General features: G+C 36.4%; 3 protein-coding genes across 4 annotated transcripts in view; 1 reads left to right on the top strand and 2 right to left on the bottom strand.

Annotated features, from left to right (window-relative positions):
• Positions 1–118: 118 nt before the first annotated feature.
• Positions 119–1,530, bottom strand: Taf9 (TBP-associated factor 9). Its single transcript, XM_078183578.1, has 3 exons — positions 1,295–1,530; positions 716–1,165; positions 119–523 (listed from the first exon to the last, which is right to left on the bottom strand). The coding sequence occupies exons 1-3, from the start codon at positions 1,431–1,433 to the stop codon at positions 378–380; spliced, it is 735 nt and encodes a 244-aa protein (XP_078039704.1). The 5' UTR covers positions 1,434–1,530; the 3' UTR covers positions 119–377.
• A 927-nt stretch (positions 1,531–2,457) lies between these two features.
• Positions 2,458–16,084, top strand: part of LOC144470984 (26S proteasome non-ATPase regulatory subunit 1-like) — a 19,949-nt gene continuing 6,322 nt past the window's right edge. The window contains exons 1-9 of the mRNA XM_078182611.1: positions 2,458–2,572; positions 2,861–2,978; positions 3,058–3,227; positions 3,304–3,512; positions 3,604–4,089; positions 4,331–4,557; positions 4,662–4,914; positions 5,002–5,190; positions 14,105–14,320. Coding sequence (XP_078038737.1) covers positions 2,542–2,572; positions 2,861–2,978; positions 3,058–3,227; positions 3,304–3,512; positions 3,604–4,089; positions 4,331–4,557; positions 4,662–4,914; positions 5,002–5,190; positions 14,105–14,320 — 1,899 coding nt within the window. The 5' untranslated portion in view covers positions 2,458–2,541. The remainder of the gene's footprint in view (positions 2,573–2,860; positions 2,979–3,057; positions 3,228–3,303; positions 3,513–3,603; positions 4,090–4,330; positions 4,558–4,661; positions 4,915–5,001; positions 5,191–14,104; positions 14,321–16,084) is intronic.
• On the bottom strand, positions 5,297–10,371 carry LOC144470877 (pancreatic lipase-related protein 2). 2 transcript variants are annotated; one of them, XM_078182466.1, is made up of 8 exons: positions 10,270–10,371; positions 9,103–9,265; positions 8,860–9,025; positions 7,556–7,704; positions 7,222–7,476; positions 6,223–6,401; positions 5,647–5,773; positions 5,297–5,563 (listed from the first exon to the last, which is right to left on the bottom strand). In XM_078182466.1, exons 2-8 carry the CDS (start codon positions 9,128–9,130, stop codon positions 5,514–5,516), a joined length of 954 nt encoding a protein of 317 aa, XP_078038592.1. In that variant the 5' UTR covers positions 9,131–9,265; positions 10,270–10,371; the 3' UTR covers positions 5,297–5,513. The 2 variants fall into 2 exon arrangements, with proteins under 2 accessions (XP_078038592.1, XP_078038591.1); XM_078182465.1 differs by having other exon boundaries at positions 5,298–5,563; positions 6,219–6,401; positions 10,270–10,367.

Below are 16,084 nucleotides of genomic sequence, written 5' to 3'. Positions count from 1 at the left end.
CGAACCTATCTATTCGAGAGACGGTGATAAAGTAGAATCAAACTTAACGTTCATTATCGCTAGCAGTATGTTGAAAACGAAGTATTTTCGGTAATCGCCGAAAAATTTAGAAAAGTAGTAGTGAAAATAATTTCTTCTTTAATATGGTATACGGAATTATGTTCATAATATAATTCTCCTTAATATTGACTGTTCTAATTAAAAATATACAACTCCATGTGAAAATAGTATTGGTTGTGGGAAGATTGAAACTGAATGAATATTTTGTTACGTCGTAAAAATTAAAAATTGTCACTGACTGACATAAAGCCTGACTGACATAATCCTGTACAGTAGAAACGTAAAATCAGAGGGTATTCTGTATTTACTATTTATCATTATGGAATGTCATAATCATCGTCCTCTCGCTTTCGTTTCATAGAGTCCTCCATCTCCATCTTAACGGGAGGCATTGTCTGACCAGATGAGATCTGTATTTTTGGCTTTGCAACTTGTGCTTTTACTGTGGCTGGTCCTGCCGAGGCTAAAAATTTAGAAAAATACATTTAGAATTCTACTATTTCCTACAAAGGAATACGCATCTTACGTGATTGGGTTCTTAATGAAATATGGATAGAAGGGATAGATGTCTGGGAATGCAGGACTCCATAGGGATCTATAAATTAAGAGATATCAAACTTTCTTTTCTTAATAAATAACAAAGCATAAAATTTACCTGTCGAAAACTTTAAAACTGGCTTTGGTATTGAGATTGTTTGGGTTCTAGCAACTGTGGCTAACGTGCCTGGCCTTTTAACAATGGAAAGACCAGTTTTGTTTCCTTCCATTTTGATCTTCGATTGACTACCTTGAACATTATTTCCAACTAACGAATGCAATTGTTTGCCAACTCCTTTTTTAGGTGCATTTCTCAGTTTGAAATTCGTTGCATTTAAGCAATATCTATCAGGCGGTAACCTGAGACCATTACTAGGCTTCACAAACGGTAATGGTATATTGTTTTTAGCACGAGCAACATCCAACAATACATCTCTTGGTGGTGGATTCGTGAATGTGCGTTCTAATTGCATTTTAACCGCCAACCTAACATCATCCAGGTCAATGAATTTCTTTTTCGCATGGTTCGCATAAATTCTACTGTCATCCAATATACAAGTAACATAACCTACGCATTGTAAACAAGTTATTTTATAAATCGTTTTGAACAGTTGATACAAAATAATCAAGTACGTTAATGAGTATTCTGAACAGCAGATTCTTAATACCAAAGAAATTACAAAAGTATAATACGTACGATATGTAAATTCGAGTAGCTGATTTATAACCTTCGGTTCGTAATCAGTTATTCCCATGTCTTTCATTATAGACATTATAACCTGAGCATCTTTTGGAATATGTTTCACGTGACTCATCGTTTTCGTTTTCTCTGCCATTATAGTAACATTAATATTATTGTTGTTCCGTAAAACACTGTAAGCACATAGTTACACGTATCGCACAAACAGGTTACAGTTCTAAGATATCCCAAGTCACAATAGCATAAAGATAATAACTGGTCCTACTACCGCACACCTCCAGGCCGTAGCACGAACCGTTAGCAAGGGTCAATATAGAAATTTCATTGCTTTGATTGGTTGGCGATTTACTGGCGAGCCATTCAAAGAAAGAGAGGGAAATAGCGAGTAAGCAAGAGAGCATGAAATCAACGCAACTACATGTAGAACAGGTCACACCGACGAACGGATGTAACTTGTTTCACTCTACGTGCTTGTAGCTTACTCGTTTCGCGCATCCATTTTGATTAGCGTGCCATCAGAGGCACGCGGCGCGAAATTCGAATTTTAAAGAAGCTTCAAATAATAAAATCCGTTATTTTATAGATATAAACAAATACAATGGACAGAACAGATATCATTTATTTGAAAGTTGAAGCTTTTTTATAAATAGAATTTCACGAAGTTTGCTTAAAGGGTGCGCCAACCGAGCGAATGCGCGGGAAGAGTGAGATCGGAAGCATGACAAAGTAAAGGTAGACTAGGTTTCGTATCCATGTGCACAACTGCACATATACTTTGTTAGGTCTCATTCTGTTTCTCTACATCGTATTTCGTTCTTCTTCTTCAGTACTTGCGCAAAGCCAGGTGCGCAGTAAAATGGTGGGGATGTGCGAGCCAGCTTAAGGAGCACGAAAATGTGCAGGAGCAGAGTACATTATTGTACACAATCATGAAGTTCCTGCTGCAGTGATACCATCCACGAAGTCTAAAATTTGAAGAAGTAAATTTTTATAATATTATATTCTATTTTAAAAAACAGATATCTGTTATTAAAAGATTTTTATTTGTTTAGACAAAGATGATATATCATTTAATGCTATGTAACATATAAGAAGTACAGCATCGTGTGATATTTGATTTTCTACTTGTCACGTTGGTTATCATTACGAAAGTTTGTGGCATGTTTCAGTTGAATTTGTTTGGCGTGTTCATAGCTTGCCATCAAACTGTCTGTCCGAGTTTTTACCGAAGGAATTTATAGCCAATGAGACCCAACATGAATGTTACATCCGCAGGTAAGAGACTTATTCGAAGTGTTATATTATACTATATTTAAAATTATATTAATAATGTACTTCACAGTAAATTTTCACATTGTGCTTATCACTATGCATGGAATGATTTGCAAATCTCGTGGATCATAACCTCTAACTTTAGTTTCGAAGTGAAAAATATAATCGCTTACTTAATTATAAATCTTGTCATTAACTTTATCGTGATCGCTGTATTTTTATCTTACATTTTAACACATTATTTTGCAAATCTAACGACGTAAATTTAATTAATAATTCTTATTGTTTCAGCGGGCATTATCGCCCTTCTGGAGGAGCCAGTACAGGAAATGAAGGAGTTAGCTCTGCGAAAATTGGATATGCTCGTTGATGAATTTTGGCCAGAGATTTCTGAGGCTATAGAAAAAATGTATGTGTTTTCTGCTGCAAAACTTGTTATGTTTATATATCTTTCTATTGTATTTAACAATGAACGTTTTACTTTTTAGTGAAATTCTGCACGAAGATAAAGGATTTCCTCAACATGACTTAGCTGCATTAATTGCTAGCAAAGTTTATTACCATTTAGGAAGTTTTGAAGATTCTCTTACCTATGCTTTAGGAGCTGGAAATCTCTTTGATGTTAATGCTCGTAATGAATATGTAGATACTACCATTGGTAAGTGTCTTGACTGCCATTATACGTGTTTTTTTATTAAATTTATTAAATTAATTGGTTCTAATTTTATTTTCAGCTAAATGTATTGATTATTACACTCAGCAACGTGTTCTGGAAGCTGAAGGAAAATTACCACCGGATAGCAAAGGCATTGATCCGAGGTTGGAAGGCATTGTCAACAGAATGTTCCAACGGTGTTTAGATGATAATCAGTATAGGCAAGCATTAGGTCTTGCTCTTGAAACAAGAAGAATGGATATCTTGGAAACTGCAATCTTGCAATCGGTAAGAACAGACAGAATACAAATGAAGCGCAAACTATGAATTTACATGTCATAAGCTTTTTATTGACTCTCATTAAATTTTATTTTTATAGGATGACGTGAGTGGCATGTTGTCCTATGCTTTTCAAGTTGTGATGAGCCTCATTCAGAACCGTGGATTCCGTAACACTGTTCTTCGCTGCTTAGTGAGCCTTTATCGTAATTTAGGGACACCGGACTATGTCAACATGTGTCAATGCCTGATATTTCTTGACGATCCATTAGCTGTTGCTGAGCTCTTAAACAAACTGAGTAAAGGCTCGGAAGATTGGGTTCTTATGGCCTATCAAATCGCGTTTGATTTGTATGAATCGGCTACTCAGCAGTTCCTTGGTTGTGTCTTACAAGCTCTAAGAGCAACAGCACCTATTCCGGGAGCTCTTATGGTCAAACCTATTGTTAAGCCAGCTGTGAAACCAGCTACGGATGTTAGTACTGAATCTACTACTAACAGTACTACAGTCACTGCTACCCCTATGGAAACTGAACCTAGTACACCTGCTCCAGAAGATAAAGAACAACGTAGCGTCGAAAGTCTGGTAAGCAATAGGAATAATGTAACTGTAATGATTAGTTATAATTTAATTTTCGAAAGAAGACACTTGAAATACGCTCATAGTTATAATATCCCCATTTTTTTAACTCCAGGCTTCGAACGTAGAGTAGAAGCGATCATCTGTTTTGACTAAGAACGTATTTTAGATTTCTCCTTTTGAAAACTAGTTAATAGGGATCTATGCAAGATATAAAACTCCATGAACTTTTATTTTCTACTTTTAGAACGCCGAAGAACGCGAACAACAGAAGCGTGTAGATGCACTGTTGAGTATTTTGGGAGGGGAAATTTCTATCGATCTGCATTTGCAATTCTTAATTCGTAGTAATCAGACTGATATGTTGATATTGAAAAATACCAAGGACACGATTAGAGTTTCTATTTGTCATACTGCCACAGTAATCGCTAATGCATATATGCATTCCGGCACGACCAGCGACCAATTTTTGAGGTAATTAATCTTTGAATTTTTTCACTTTCCTTGATGCATCGCATTTCATGGACAATTTGGAAGTTTCTTTGGACACTATTGACCTAGGTGACGCAATGTTTCAGGGATAATTTAGAATGGTTGGCAAGAGCCACAAATTGGGCTAAGCTTACCGCAACAGCGTCTTTAGGTGTGATCCATAGAGGACACGAACAAGAGGCTTTAGCATTAATGCAGTCCTACCTCCCCAGAGATACAGGTGCTGGTGCTGGTTATTCTGAAGGAGGTGGTTTGTATGCGTTAGGACTAATTCACGCGAATCATGGTGCAGTCATTACGGATTATTTACTCGGACAGTTAAAGGATGCGCAAAATGAGGCAAGTTTAACATCATTATTTTTCGGACTTTGAAACAGTTCATTGATGTAATATATATCTACAATATGTAACGTTTTTGTTTTGCAGATGGTTCGTCACGGGGGTTGTTTGGGATTGGGTCTGGCCGCTATGGGCTCCCACAGACAGGACGTGTATGAACAATTGAAGTTTAATCTCTATCAAGATGATGCTGTTACTGGAGAAGCAGCTGGTATTTCTATGGGCATGGTCATGCTGGGATCTAAATCTACTCAGGCGATAGAAGACATGGTAGCGGTAAGTAAAAATTATATTTTCTTTTATACACTAATTTAAACTAATCTATTAGGCGTTTCAAAGAATCCGAATATTTTTAGTTATATATATTTAGTAAATTATTCATATTATTTCATATTTCGTAAATTTCTTTAATTAACATCACATTATTTACAAATATTAGTATTTCTTATTCGAAATATTTTTACCATAATAACAATAATGTAGTCGTAAATGAATTTTAATTACATGGTGATGTGATTTAAGAAATAGGTAGGATTAAAATTGATGAGATTTATTCAAGTGCATCGCCGTAAGAATTGCAAAATCTTCTCATTTACCAGTTATGTAAGGTGGATTACTTGCGGTTTTGAAGTCATAGGAACCATGAGCACTGTAACATAGGGAACATGAATTAAACTCAGATTTAATATGTTAAATACGTACACGATTATGCGATAGTAAAGTATGAGTTACTTTGGGTCAAGAGTAGGTCCACCCATGTATGCAATTGCACCACCATTTCGTGGAGTTCCTGGGAATCCTTTTGGGTGTTTGATAGATTCACTGTAATACTCATAGCTGCGTCCATGAGCACAAGCACCTGTTTAAAGGAATACAAAGGAATTTACTGTACTATGTAGTATGAAATCCTATAATTTGCATCGTAAATACTGTAGCAGATTTTGAAAGGTCGGAAGTCTAATTTTCGAAGACTGCACAAAAATCAAAGGAGCTGAATTTTCGACGAAGTTGGTGTCCTCCCATGAATAGCTCAAAGAAGTACAAGTAATGCCTTATGCAATATGTCTATTGTATACATATAGTATATAATACAATATAGTATATTGTAATAGTTCTTCTAGTAATTTAATTTGTATGGGAGAATTGAATGGAACTAAAGATTATTAAAATCTGAGTTTCTTCATGAGGATTGTTAGTGAACTGCAATACTTGGTTTTTAAATGACAAGTGATTTAAAAAGAGATCTGTTCGTAATTAATTTAGAATGCCAGTTGAACAATAATAGAACCAAGTTGAACATTTACCCACTAAGTCGGTGGAACATCCAGGTTGTTTTGATCCTCCGTTGGCATAGAAGTCAGATTTGCCGACAGCCTTGGACAGTCCTAATATACTCGTGTGAACAACTTGAACGTTTTTGGCGTGGGATCGGTCTACCCTGTTATTGGGATTATCAGTGTCGAACATTGGACCGGCTGGGTCGAGAGCTGTAATTAGAAATATTTAAATATCAATCTAATTGTTCCTTATATCTCTGCTAGTATCTGTTTCTAAATAATTGTCATTAAAATTCTATCTTCGTAACAATTGGAACAATTATTTCTATCTACTATTACTGATTTTTCCCCATGTTTACGGAATTGCTGGAGTTTCGAGTTAGCTGGTTATAACTATATACGTTTTCATTAATTAGGTTCAGGTTGCCAATCAAAACTTTCCCTCGAGATCCTCTTTCGTCTCTGTTTTCTCTCGGCAACTTCGAACCATCATCCACGCCCAGTCCAATTACGGTGTCGGTTAACAAATAACGGAACATTATGTTTGGTATTGTCCAAAAATAAGTTTCGAAGTTTCGTAGACCATCCCCCTCTTCATCTTCCATTCATTTTCGCCTCTACACCGCGTCACTCGCCTTCGCTTCGCTACTTTTTCAAACGCGACACACTAAAGGATGATGAAAGAGATTTTAACTTTCGGACAGCAACGGCGTATTGCACGAGCCACATTATTTTTCACCCTGCGCGCATTATACGACCGAGAACAGTACGGCAAAGCATCAAACAGACCGCGCAGCGGTTGAATGGAATGCAAATTTGCTTTCTCGCAATGCGTCCCGGCTGAAGGATCTGTTTGCGAGCTTGTTTTGTTTGCCGACTTTAGACGTGCGCCGCCATCTTGAGTCTCGGAGCCGCGCAAAGATTGCAAATGCACTTTGCTCGGACGCTGAAGCGTTAGGGACTGCCTGTTTAGAACTTCGGGCGAAATCTAAATACATCTTGAAATCCTCTCGCAAGGAGTTTCACTCACCGATTACTTCGGCAACCAGGCTGCTTTTTGACACCGTTTTCGCCGCTAGACTGACGACGTGGGCACCGAGGGAGTGCCCGACCATCTTCAAGGCGGAGGTCTTCAGGCCCGATCTCTGCCGCAGGCTGTTCACGAAACTTGCCACGTGATCGGCCACTGCCGGAACACTCTTCGCTACTTGCGCGTAGTTCACGTTATTGGCTATTTGTTCCCAGTTGACCACGATCACGTTACTGTCCAAAACCTGTAGGAACGCTGTAAAATAATCATTTCCCGATTATACAGTGCCGCGAACCCTGGCGATCGTTGCTGAGAGAATAGCGTTTTATGTTACCATCGCGGACTAGGGTGCAGGATGAACTCGTTCCTTTGCTCTTCCAACCGTGAGTGACGATTACAGTCTCCCTATTTTTGTTCCAGTTGCTCATCGAGACGGTGCCCGCATCGTTTAGTTTTAGAATTTGGCCGTTTGTTGGGTTTCGTCTGAAATTCAAGATAGGTTTTTGTATCTCAAATTTTCATGCTCATAACCCTTTTATCTCGAGCGGTGACTCTAATGCACCAGTATAATTGTTTTATCATCTCCCAAGATAATATTTATAAGAACAAAGTTTAGATTTAAAAAATTAAAAATGGTTAATTAATTCAATTTCGTATATATAAAAGTGAACTTTGTTCTATACAACAAGAATACTATGAGCTAGGAAAATTATTTAAAATTACAGTTCAAATGGCTATGAGTGCAAAGGGTTTATTTTGTATTTTCGTAATGCGTACGATGATTGGACTCTCGTTTTAGATATTTTTAACAAAAAAACGAGAGTCGAAATAAGTAAAATATTATTTCGAATGTACTGTTGTGTTACTGTCGACTCATTTAAATTATTAGCAAAGTATAGATCCGCGGTTTTAATAGCAACAGTGTGAAAAGGTGAAACTAAATAATAATAATAATAATAATTCTCTTGATTGATAAAATTTTTGTGTATACAGAATGGACCGGAATTCGTAGTACAGCGATTCAAAAAAACAAATTTAATATAACATCTTTCCATTTTTCAAGAAAATCGGTTTCAAAGTTTCTTCATTTTTATAAAGAATTTAGCTGTCCACTCTCTTCCCGCAGTTTCCTCTGTCAATGATACTATTCACAAATATTAATTGCTGCGAATCATCCAGTGAACGGAATGTTTCTATAATTATCAATGTTTGTAAACAGTATCACGAACGGAGACACTTGCGGTAGAAGAACAGATTCTAACTAAATACTTTACATACACGAACAAACTTTGAAGTCGACTCTATCGAAAATGGAGCTCCAAGAAATTTTATACCAAATTTGTTTCTTATCTTTCCTCGTAGAATCACCTTTTACTTACTTGTACCACGAATTCCACCCTTATGATTATTTCCTCAGGATCTGTAAATTGTTGCGACATCTAACAAATGTTCTTCACGAAAGAAAATCGCACACTTTCGAACACTAACTGCGATAACATTGATAAAGATATTTTGTGAAAGCAAAATTGAACTGGAAAGTTGAGTAGTTAATTTGTTGCGACATCTGATAAAGGTTCTTCGCAAAAGAAAATCGCACACTTTCGAACACAAGCAGTAATTTAAAAAATTGTCTCGAACCGTGTGAACAGCGTGAAGGTGATAGAATTTAGATCAGATGCCAAAGTAGTGGTTTCTAGTTCACTCAGTGCTTCGTAGTTCAGTTGGACTAGGAATGGTTCTCCAAGCTCGTTCGGAAAGATCGTGTAATTGTTCTGCGCCAACGAGGTGAGCAGAGCTGGGTACACTGTAAACAGAGCTGGTTAGAATGTTTCTCGGTTCCTGTTAATCTCAAATCGTCTATATAGTATATTTTGTACGAACGCAGCAGTAACGGAGATGCGACGGCCATTGTTGCTCTCGTTGCCCGATGATCACCTCGTAATTGTCACGTTTGTCTCGGTTCACGCGCCCCGCTGCCGCTTCTTTTATAGGTTTTATGGAAACAATGGGGACCCACTCGAAGCACCACCTTGTTGATAAGTTTCTGATACCAGGAGGCGGGCTCATTTAATATCGATAATTATTGATACTTTTCATCGATAATGTCCTACTTATTGTCTTACAGTAATTGATCATCAACTTTTCTATGCAACTAATGATATCTTAATCACGTTCTAATCATATATAATGTTTATACAACTATATATATAACTTATACAGTTCTATTAATTAATCTACCTATGTATGTTATCAAAATGCAGAATGAATTAAATAAATCGTAATATTTAATATTTTTAATTTAAGCTTATCACGAATAGTATAGAAAGGCACAGTATTTTTTTATAAAAAAATAACCGCGGTCATAAAACTGCTTTCAATTGTGAATTTTTAAATAACGTTCTAATAAAATAGGTTTTTCACATTCGCTAAATATTTTGTCTCAGATCGTGCCATTGTACATTTGCATATAGAAAATATTATCGATAATTTATTAATATCGTCGATAGGTCAATTTATCGATAAGTGACATCGCTTATCGACGAGATATCAGCAAGTTCATCTTTAGTTGATACAGTGAGGACAGCTTCTGGTTTGCACCGCCAGTTATGTGCTCTGTTTTTGTAGTACTGATACATTCATTGTGAAATCGCTCTTGAGAAACATTTTGAAAAACATCGCAACTCTTTAACGAATTTGTAAAATTTTACCGTCTTGTCTCGCCTTTTTTCTTTTATATAATTTGCTCTACAACTTTCTTTCCAACAGCCTCGATCCTCCAATTATTTAATTTTATACTAAAAATAATTATCACATAATTGCTATGTTAAACATAATTATTCTTTGCCATGAGTACTTAATATATTTTTTAATTTTTATATATACTCTAATATTATTTATACGCAAATGAAAATGGCAAAGCTCTGGTATACATCAACTATATTAACAAAACAATTGCACGATGATAAAAGAATTCAAACGAAATACGAAATAGTTAATAAAAGGTTTTCGAAAGGAGATTAACAATTTATAATCCTTGATTTATCTTACTTCGTATCAAAGATTCCTCTTGATCACTATATTCGCGAACGTTTGCGAAAGCTCGCAATTTACTTTGGTTTATATACTATGTTCAGTTTGTTCAGACACCTGTCTGCAGCTGTATATGGTCAGGTGTATTATAACATAATGTTTTTCTTTAAAATTTCGATCATTGTTCAAACAGCAAATCGAATTACATATAAAACGACAAGTTACATAACTCGATCCCCCCTGACGATTCGCGTGAAATATTATCGTCGGAACCGTCAAGCCGTCACACGTGACTGGAGGAATTCTTTCTTTATTCGAAGTTTTTATTAGAAGTCGCGTCGCGTCGGATAGTGCGATTTTAGTTATTCCCGATATCGCGATTTCTTAATAAGTACAGAGCGAACGATGCAATTCTGTTGCAATCGCTGGCTAAAAAATCGCGCATCCTGTAAAGAAGAATGGTCGGGTGGTTTAACGATTAATCCACCGATTGATGTTCTCGGTCGCTTTAGAGAAAATTATGATGCCCGTTATCTCGTTTATCGGACGTGATCGTACGGCGGAGAGATTAGGGGATTCTAAGGTGGCCGTGACGGTGCCTGAATCGAGACGAACTTTTGTTTCGCGACCTCGCAATGTTGTTCCGTAGCTCTTACGTTGTTGCTCGAATGAATAATTCAAGTAGCGGACGAGAGATTCGGACGAAGAAAAGAGAGTAAGAAATTTACCCTCTCTCCTTCAATAACAAATTCCGTGATTTATTAATACTTTTACGTTCTGCGAACGAACTCTAAACAAATGCACACTGTACACGGATTTTTTTATTTATACACTGAAATAACAAATAAAATGCAAAGCGTTTCTCACCGGACAGATCACTGCGGACTAACATCTTCCGTTAATGGCGCCGTTTTTACTTAAATATGTTCTCTAATTGGCCACATCCCCGAATGTTTTAAAATTTATTATACATTTAAGATACGCGCTCTTTATCGTTTCAACGTTCAAATATTCCCTTACTTCACAGACTTTCAAACGTAATTCCATTTATTTGCATTTACTTATGTAGGAATGATTTTGTTAATTTTGAGCTTCGTAGTTTCGGTGACCGGAAGAAACCGTACTATGGAAATTTCAATGTCATGAAATTCAATTGTTGCAATAGCTTCATTCGCTTTAATTATTGTAGCGCTGTGTCTTTTTTTTTGCAAATGAAAAGTTGTCTGACTTAATTGCAAGATATATTAATTTTGCACACATTTACTTCTCGTAGATAAGTGAACATAGTATTTTACGTAAATTTTTTAAATACTCTGTTTTGCATTTCCTGGTTTGCATATGAACTATTTATTTTTATACGCCAAATTCGAAGTCCTAAGTTCACTCTCTTGTTAATAGAAAAATTTTTCAAGATGTTGTAATATTTTTCTATTAATCGCACGTGATAATATCAGCTGGTATAGTTGAGATCAATTGGCAGAAATTCTGAAGAGTTATTAACAATTGATAGCAATTGTAAGACTTGAATAGAACACTAGACATTCTATTTGAATTTACATTAAAAAATAGCTTAATCAACTCCTCCTAAATGTTAACTTTAATAGAAATTAAGAAATTCAATCATTATTTAATTCATAATTTAATAGCTGTTGCAACGGTAAAATTTATTAAAAAATTCTTAGTTAATTGTGTATTGATACGAAGTCATCAAATAATGATCGATAGATAATTAAGTTTCAATTGAACCCTGCTCGTGCAACATCGAATCCGACCAGCGATGAAAATTTCAAATTGGTTAGAATAAATATGAATATTTATTGAGTACAAGTAGATCGAACTGAAACACTGTACGACCTTTATGAATATTCATCCGTTTTATAATAAGTGGAAAATTATAATCAACATACAATTTTTTTTAACTTACGTAGAGCAACAAACGAAGGTAACCTTTGTCACAGTCAGTTTTTGTAAGTCAAGGTTAGGGATTAAAAATGCTAAAGCGTGACATACGTAATGGACTTTTTATGTTCAAATTGATTTTCGTGAGTTAAAAATAATAAAAGACGGGAATGATTCTCTATTGTCCACATTTTTCACAGAATTAATAAATAATTAATGTTACTCGAAATATCAGTTTTAAATATCAGTAAATATTAGAGTTAGATATCAATAAATATCAATTTTAAATGTCAATAAATATCAGTTTTTGCATAGAAATGAACTACAAATTAACACATTTTATCAGTTCATTTGTGAAGTAAAAATTGAAAATGAAAATTTATAACGTAGATTGAGAAATACGGAATTTTTGAAACATTGCAGTTAAAGAAGAAATTACAAAATATGTTCGAAAACAATTCTATATTTTTTCTAAACCTTTCCCAGTTTTGTCAAATAATCCAAATCCATGAAACTTTGTTATTGAAATTGACTCGATTTCGTAAAGAAACATTAAACTTGATCCCAACCCTAGCGGTTGACGGCGCAGCGAGAATGGAAAGGCGTACGCCACGGGGCGCACGATTTTTCCCCATAACCCGTAACGCCTCGCGAATGACCGGTGCGCGCATAATCTTCGCCGATTTATTTGCGGGACTCTCGTCTCTTCAGCGTCCCGTATTTCTTCGCGAGACAGTTACCCCCGAGGAACAACGAAATCCACTTACTACCGTCGGGAAAATAGGTACAGGACAAACTGCTTCGCTTTGTCAGGGTTGTGTTCCACCTGTCCGTAGCTCAGGTGGATTTCATTTCGATAGGTTTCCACCGTGGACGAGTTCGTCGTCGCCGCTCGCCGACTCGGTCCTCCTCGTTTCTCCGCGACGTTACTGTCATTCGGACGCAATTGTAGCGATGATACAATTTCTCGAGAATTTTGCCGAACGCAGCGTCAAGAAAAATACCATACGTTTCTAGTAACTGTTTCGACACCTTCGCGTCGTTCCAGTTCTATCGGTATATATTATAAATAGTATACTATACTATAAATATATGTCAGTACATATCAACTCATTCGATGCTAAAAAAACGATATATCGTATAATAAAGAATATTATTTTCTTAATATTTCTACTAAATAGCCATTTCATTTCTTATTTTTTCGAAATTTTATCAAACGAATTTTTAAGGGTTAAATATATGTTAATTCAATTTTATTTAGCGCCTGTGTTTATATTAATTTGATAGAATTTGTAGTATGAATAAAGAATTTTTTAATAAATTTATCACTTAAGACGAGAGGATTAAACTCGTTTTTAATGTAATCTTATTCAGGTTATCTAGACAATTGCAAACTAGTATTATAAGTGCTTTAAATGAATTAACGCGATAACTTTGTTGCAAGTTTTCTGCAGATCATGCAATAGAAACTTCTAATTGAAAAGAGAACGCAGATAATGGTAGAAACAATAGCAACCTTAAGCTCAGTATATTATCAATGATATCGTTCGTACGAGTGTGCTCTTTAGTACAGTTTTTATACCAAATTCTGTTTTTATTACTTATTCTGTTTATTAACACAACCATCGCGTAAAATGGCGTTAAACAAAATATGATTTTTAATGAATCGATAACCGAAGCTATTGCCCTAGTCGCTATATTTTTGTTCATATATAACACAATACATACTTCCTTTCATCCCCGCATATCGCTGACAAAAGGATTTTATTTCAATTCAAAAGAAATTAATTTAATTTGAGAAATTAACATTCATATCTCTTGGCCGCGAAGGGTATTTCCATACGCTTTGGAGAGGGTTTAATGAAATGTTTCCATCTCGAGGAAGCGATACCTGCGTTCCATCCTCGTAAACATTTCGACTGTATCCGTTACACGTATACCGTTTTTATTTCAGTACGCCCAGGAAACGCAGCACGAGAAGATCCTCCGCGGATTGGCCGTCGGCATCGCGTTCACCATGTACGGCCGCCTCGAGGAAGCCGACCCTCTGCTGACCTCCCTCTGCGCCGATAAAGATCCGATACTTCGCCGCAGCGGCATGTACACCCTGGCGATGGCCTATTGCGGCACTGGAAACAATCAGGCCATCCGGAAGCTGCTGCACGTTGCTGTGAGTGCTCATCGTCAATTTTATGCCGCGCCCGCAAGCCGGGGTAGTTTCTCTCTCTCTCTCTCTCTCTCTCTCTTTCTCTCTCTACGCGGCAGAATTACCGGAATTCTGCAGGCGGCGCGAGAACCAGAAACTACCCTTCGACAACTCGCGACACGATAGCTGTCTATTCTGCTCGCGGAACAAGGCTCGCGAGACTCTATTCTCGAGTGGATTGAGAGACGTGGCGCGCGGTTTAAGAGCGTCGCTCGTGCACCTTCGGGAAACAGTTCCCTATACCTGAAGGGGTTCACGCTTTTGCTACCAGTCTTTAGACAGTTTGCACTACGGCAGATGCTACGGTAGAATCGCGATTATCCGGGCTAATCGGAGCGACGTTGGATAATGGAACCGTCGCTCTGTTAGCAGATTTCGTCTTTATTAATTCAATGGGTTGGAACCGTTGTGTTTCATTTTTTGTCATTCCAAGAGGGAATGTTATTTTTTTTAGTATGTGTATTGTTTATTGACCAAGTTTGTTGGTAAGATTATTAATTGAATGGGTTGGAACCGTTCTTTCGTTTTTGTCGTTCTAAGAAAAAGGGATTGTTATTTTTTCTAGTATGTGTATTGTTTATTGACCAAGTTTGTTGGTAAGATTATTTAGAGTTGTCAGTTTAAAATAAGTTTAACATTTCTTTCTCTTTCTGATATTTTGGCATGTATAGATTACATTTTAAAACAAGAATTTTCGAAAATATTACTTATGCCATTATGATTCTAATCACCTGAATTTATATATCGTTTGAAATACAGTTATTTGCATAATAGTTAATCGAGAATTTTACCATATTTCAATTTGCATTAGGATAATCAGCACGATAAATCAAAAAGAACAGTTTCTTGGAATCGAATTTATTGTTCTTAATACTTGACTTTCATTCTACAAGTATGAAAACATAAACTTAAATAATCTTATTAACTAACTTCTTTATTCAAGTAAATACTTTAATAAAAGTTGTACAAAATATAAGTATCATCAATTTTGTCAGTATTTTAGAGCAACGCGTGCCGGTCGCGTTTATGATAGTTGTAGCGTTAACAATGATTTACGCGAAGCAAATGGAAAGCAGTACAGTAGTAAAAACGTCAGAAGAATTTACGATCACAAGTATCTTAAAGTCATACGTTATAATTATTCAAATACCGAAACGAATATCTATTCAGTTCCTGTTTTTTCCTTTTTTTTTTATACAATTGTCGCAGACATTTTTTATCCCAGTTTCTCACGAATATTTATTTTCGATTCCGCTGATCATTTTTTATCGAAGTTTCGAAGCTTGCCGCTTATCGATCTCGACGGGTCCGTTCGTTAACGCGAAAATGGAACACGGTCCGCGAAAGGAAAAGCTATCTATGCGGTACGAATGCAATTGTAGGATTACGGGCGTCTTGTCCAAGCAGATAACGCAAATTGAAACGGCAAATTTGCGTACAGTCCTCCGCGGGTCGAGTTTGTTTGTTCGTGATCGGTGAACGGTTCTTCCGGTTCGGTGGCCGTACACGCGGCGTGACCTTCGTTCGAGATCGATGTCGCAGATTGCCCACGCGTTATCGAATTCTTGTACGAGATTAAACTCTGAGGAAATTAATGCCGCGGCGATAACGTGACAACGATTACTGGTAGTTTGCACCTCTTACGAAATGGAAACAAAGGGAAATTGATTGGCAATCGAGATTCGTATGGCAATGGTACACGGCCGGTTCGGAAAATAGTGGGGTCTT

This window comes from Augochlora pura, chromosome 6 (genome assembly GCF_028453695.1).
Source record: "Augochlora pura isolate Apur16 chromosome 6, APUR_v2.2.1, whole genome shotgun sequence".
Lineage (NCBI taxonomy): Eukaryota > Metazoa > Arthropoda > Insecta > Hymenoptera > Halictidae > Augochlora > Augochlora pura.
The sequence above is the reverse complement of the archived record's forward strand: the minus strand, read 5'-3'. Positions and strand labels throughout refer to the sequence as shown.

Coding starts and splice junctions, on each gene's coding strand:
- Taf9 (XM_078183578.1), bottom strand. CDS start 1,433: ATGGCAGAGAAAACGAAAACGATGAGTCACGTGAAACATATTCCAAAA. Junction 1,166..1,294: donor GCTACTCGAATTTACATATC/GTACGTATTATA, acceptor TACAATGCGTAG/GTTATGTTACTTGTATATTG. Junction 524..715: donor AGTTTTAAAGTTTTCGACAG/GTAAATTTTATG, acceptor CTAAATTTTTAG/CCTCGGCAGGACCAGCCACA.
- LOC144470877 (XM_078182465.1), bottom strand. CDS start 9,130: ATGGCCGTCGCATCTCCGTTACTGCTGC. Junction 9,026..9,102: donor CGCATCTCCGTTACTGCTGC/GTTCGTACAAAA, acceptor CTCTGTTTACAG/TGTACCCAGCTCTGCTCACC. Junction 7,477..7,555: donor CTGCACCCTAGTCCGCGATG/GTAACATAAAAC, acceptor ATTATTTTACAG/CGTTCCTACAGGTTTTGGAC.